The 4,351-nt window shown below is 57.7% G+C and overlaps 1 protein-coding gene across 1 annotated transcript in view; it reads left to right on the top strand.

Annotated features, from left to right (window-relative positions):
- The window catches only part of LOC108521457 (TRIO and F-actin-binding protein-like), a 20,504-nt gene extending 16,264 nt beyond the window's left edge, over window positions 1–4,240 (top strand). The window contains exons 3-4 of the mRNA XM_017861302.1: window positions 905–1,019; window positions 2,019–4,240. Coding sequence (XP_017716791.1) covers window positions 905–1,019; window positions 2,019–3,248 — 1,345 coding nt within the window. The 3' untranslated portion in view covers window positions 3,249–4,240. The remainder of the gene's footprint in view (window positions 1–904; window positions 1,020–2,018) is intronic.
- Window positions 4,241–4,351: the final 111 nt, after the last annotated feature.

Genomic DNA, 4,351 nt, shown 5'->3' with positions numbered 1-4,351 from the left:
GTTGAGACGGAGTTTTGCTCTGTCGCCCAGGCTGGAGTGCAGTGGTGCGATCTCGGCTCACTGCAAGCTCCGCCTCCCGAGTTCACACCATTCTCCTGCTGAATTCAGCCTCCCGAGTAGCTGGGACTACAAGTGCCCGCCACCATGCCCGGCTAATTTTTTTGTATTTTTAGTAGAGACGGGGTTTCACCATGTTAGCCAGGATGGTCTCGATCTCCTGACCTTGTGATCCGCCTCTCTTGGCCTCCAAAGTGCTGGGATTACAGGCTTGAGCCACCGTGCCCGGCCTCAAGAAATCCAAAATTTACAATATGGACAGGAAAAGGGCAAAAAGAATGGAACACGGAGCACACAGCAGTCTGGCTCTGTCGTCCCACCTCGTGGGCTGTGTGAGATGGAACAAGATCATGATACAAGCGCTTGGCCCCTGGAACATAAGAGGCGCTCAATAAATGCTTTGCCATTATGATTATGTGTGCCGGGTGCCTGGTACACAGTAGGTGCTCAATAAATCTTAATTCCTGCAAAGACCAGTCTAACCTGTGTCTGGGGGTGGCTGGTGGGCTGCTGGTGGGGTGGTGGTTAGTCACAGGTAGTACTGGATGAGACAGGAGACAGCCATGGTCAGGGCCAGATCCCCCTCCCCACCCAAACACCTCTACTCCCCATTTTTCTTGTCATTTTCTCAAGAGCCTCGTGAGGCAGAATAGAGCAGTGTTAACCATCCCCATTTTTCAGAAGGGGAAACTGAGGCCCCGAGAGTCACCCTTACTTAGGGCCCTTCAACCAGCTTGCAGTGGGTCCCTGGCTCTCCCACATCTCCTTCTGTTGGAGGTGGGAGCAGAGGGGCTGGGGTGCTGGGAGTGGGACAGTTCCTCAGAGGAGTGGCTGCATTTGCTCATAGGAAGTCCGAGGCAGCGGGGGCCTTCCAGGCCCAGGACGAGGGACGGTCACAGCGGCCCAGCCAAGGCCAGAGCCAACTTCTCCGAAGACAGTCCAGCCCTGCCCCCAGCAGGCAGGTGAGCACTGCCAGCTGTCTGGGGCCCCACACCCCAAGAGGTGGCCACTGCCTCTTCCCTCCTGCTAGAAGCCAGGTAGGGAGCTTGGACAGGAAGGTCCTCTATGAAAGGGTCGGAGTCCAATCATGGGTCTCCAGCTCTCCCCTCTCCCCAAGGGCCAGAAGCTCTTGGCAAATTGCACAAGACCTCACATGAGTCCTCTGAAGACAGCCCCTGTCCCATGCTATCCCCTTCCTTTACTAAGTACTGCTTTTTTTTTTTTTTTTTTTTTTTGAGATGGAGTCTTGCTCTGTCTCCCAGGCTAGAGTGCAGTGGGGCAATATTGGATCACTGCAACCTCAGCCTCCTGGGTTCAAGAGATTCTCCTACCTCAGCCTCCCCAGTAGCTGGGATTACAGGGGCGTGCCACCACACCCAGCTAATTTTTGTACTTTTAGTAGAGACATGGTTTCACCATGTTGGCCAGGCTGGTCACTCCTGACCTCAGGTGATCCGCCCACCTCGGCCTCTCAAGGTGCTGGGATTACAGGCGTGAGCCACTGCACCTGGCCAATACTGCTACCAATACTGCTGTCCTGAGCAGATTTCAGGGAAAGCCTTGATGCATGAATCTGGCTCTAAGGGCCCTCTCTTTCAGGGTGATTTGTAGCTTTAACAAAACCCAGAGGGCCAGGCCCACTGCAGTGGAATGGGGTATTGGTGGTGGAAGTTCTGGCACCTGATAGCCCAAGTTGGAATCAGTATCTTTGAGAGGGGTGAGAAGTCAAGAATGGGAGCAGGTCTTTGCAGATCTTTTTCTGGAACCGAGGAAAGTGGGTGAAAGGGAGGAGCTGACCCCCAAGTGGGGAGGAGGGCAGGGACCCTGTGTGCTTTTTGGCCTGCTTTGATCCAGGCTGCTGTGTGAGCACAGCCTTGCCTCTCTGGGGGCCTAAGAAAGGCAGAGCCGGCAGCCAGGTCCCCAGAGAGAGAGCCTCACCCACCTCCTCACCTCATCCCCAGGTGACCAAGCGCCCTGCCAAACAGGCAGAACTGACCTGGCGGAGCCAAGCAGAGCCCCCTCATTCTCGGAGTCCTGAGAAGAGACCTGAGGGAGATCGGTGGCTCCAGGGGTCCGTGCCGCCTCCCAGGACATCAGCCAGGACCCCTGAGAGGGAGCTGCAGACACAGAGACCTCTGAAGAGTGGCCAAGCAGGCCCAAGACAGCCTCTGGGGGTGTGGCAGAGTCAAGAGGAACCGCCAGGGTCCCAGGGCCCTCATAGACACCTGGAGAGGAGCTGGAGCAGCCAGGAGGGAGGCCTGGGGGCAGCCAAAGCCTTGGAGGGAGCATGGGGGGGCCCTCCTGGGGAGTACAGGGAGAGCTGGGGACAGCCAGAGGCCTGGGAGGAGGCGGCCACCCATGAGCCCCCCAGAGAACTAGGGAAGAGAAGCCCACTCACAAGCCCCCCTGAGAACTGGGGAGGCCCCACAGAGTCCTCACAATCCAGGCACCCTGGGACACCCACTACTGTGGGCTGGGGGGCAGAGGGAGCGTGTCCATACTCGCATGGCCCTGAGAGGCGACCCGAGCTTGACTGGAGGGACCTGCTTGGTCTTCTCCGGGCACCAGGAGAGGGGGCCTGGGCCCGTCTCCCCAGGCTGGACTGGGAGGGCCTCTTGGAGCTCCTGCAGGCCAGGCTGCCCCGCAAGGACCCAGCTGGACACAGGGATGACCTGGCCAGGGCTTCAGGGCCAGAGATGGGTCCCCCAGGCACAAAGGATGTCCCCGAACAGGAGTCACACAGCCAGCCAGAAGGCTGGGCCGAGGCCACCCCAGTCAACGGACACAGCCCCGCACCGCTGCCCCAGAGCCCGGCCCAGTCGCCCAGCCCTGCCTGCACCTCCACCCAGTGGCCAAAGACCAAAGTGACAAGAGGACCAGCGACCGTAACTCTGGCAGGCCTAGAGCAGACGGGCCCCCTGGGGAGCACTGCAGAGGGCCCCAGTTTGCCAGAGCTGCAGGTAAGGAGGTTCCCCCCTCCCAAGGGTAGCCAGAAAGTCAGCCCCCCACAGCCAAGTCTCCTTGGAAAAGCCTCCCCTTTGAGTAGCCTCAGCTCCTGCATCCCCCTCCAGGCTCAGACCTCAGCCTCCCTGCTGACCACAACCCATCCCGACCACCAAACTGGCCCAACACTGATGATGAGCAACACCGTTTTAAGTGTTTATGGGCCAAGCCCTGATATGAATGTTTGACGTGTACTTTTACCATTTAGTCTCCTTAGCAACCAAGTGAGAAATACACTATTTATTTACAGATAAGGAAACTGACGCACAGGGTGAAGCCACTTGCTGGCGGGGCATGGGCGAAACCCAGATCCGCTCAGTGCAGACCACACTGAGGCCTCAAGCAAGATGCTCTGGCCAGGGCCTGCTCCCCTCTTGGCTCCACCATACCTGGTTTATGTTGTGTCTGGTGGCACACACCTGACCCCACCTGGGACTATAGCCAGTGTGGTCATGCCCCTTCCCCTGGTGATACCCAGGTTCCTGAGTCCAGGACAGCCTCGCTTACCCTCTCTGGCCCCTACAGCTCCTCTCAGACACAGAGAAGGGGGTGCATCAATGCTCACTGGGTTCAGCTAGCTGCCAAAACAGGCTGCTTAAATGAGGCTCGTGTGCAAAGTGGGCCCAGCGTGGGCACACAGTAGGTGCTCACCCTTCCCCTGCTTCAGTGGTACTTTGGTGCTGCCTTGAAGCCCAGAACATTCTTCATCTGAAGATGGTGGGCAGGGAGGGTCCTGGAGGCCAGAGTCCTGCACCCTGGTGATAGCTCATTCGGAGGACGGCACGTGGTTTTGAACACCAGCCTCTCTCCCTCTGTAAGATGGACCAATCTTCTCTGACGGGCAGCACTGGGGTGCCGTGGGGGTTCCTGCTTGTTTCTCCAAAGCCTCCTCATCTCGCTGCAAAGTCCGCTGCCACCTCCCCCAGGATGAGCAGGGCTTCCAGGCATCAGGGTGCACCCCATGCTGGGCCCCAGGGCCTTGCCATATGTGCCTCAGGTGGATAGGAGGCAGTTGCCACTTGACAGATGAGGAAACTGAGGCTCAGACTCCTTAGGCATTTGCTGGGGGTCACACATGCATAGGTTGTGAGAAATGAGATCAAAGCATCCACTCCAAAGTTTGTGCTTTTATTTCTTTTTTTTTTTTTTTTTGAGACGGAGTTTCACTCTTGTTGCCCGGGCTGGAGTGCAATCGTGCAATCTCGGCTCACTGCAACCTCCGCCCCTGGGTTCAAGCTATTCTCCTGCCACAGCCTCCCAAGTAGCTGGGATTACAGACATGCACCACCAT

Source organism: Rhinopithecus bieti, unplaced genomic scaffold, assembly GCF_001698545.2.
Source record: "Rhinopithecus bieti isolate Rb0 unplaced genomic scaffold, ASM169854v2 scaffold_56975, whole genome shotgun sequence".
NCBI classification, from domain to species: Eukaryota; Metazoa; Chordata; class Mammalia; order Primates; family Cercopithecidae; genus Rhinopithecus; species Rhinopithecus bieti.
Note: the sequence above shows the minus strand (reverse complement) of the source record. Positions and strands in the feature narration are given on the sequence as shown.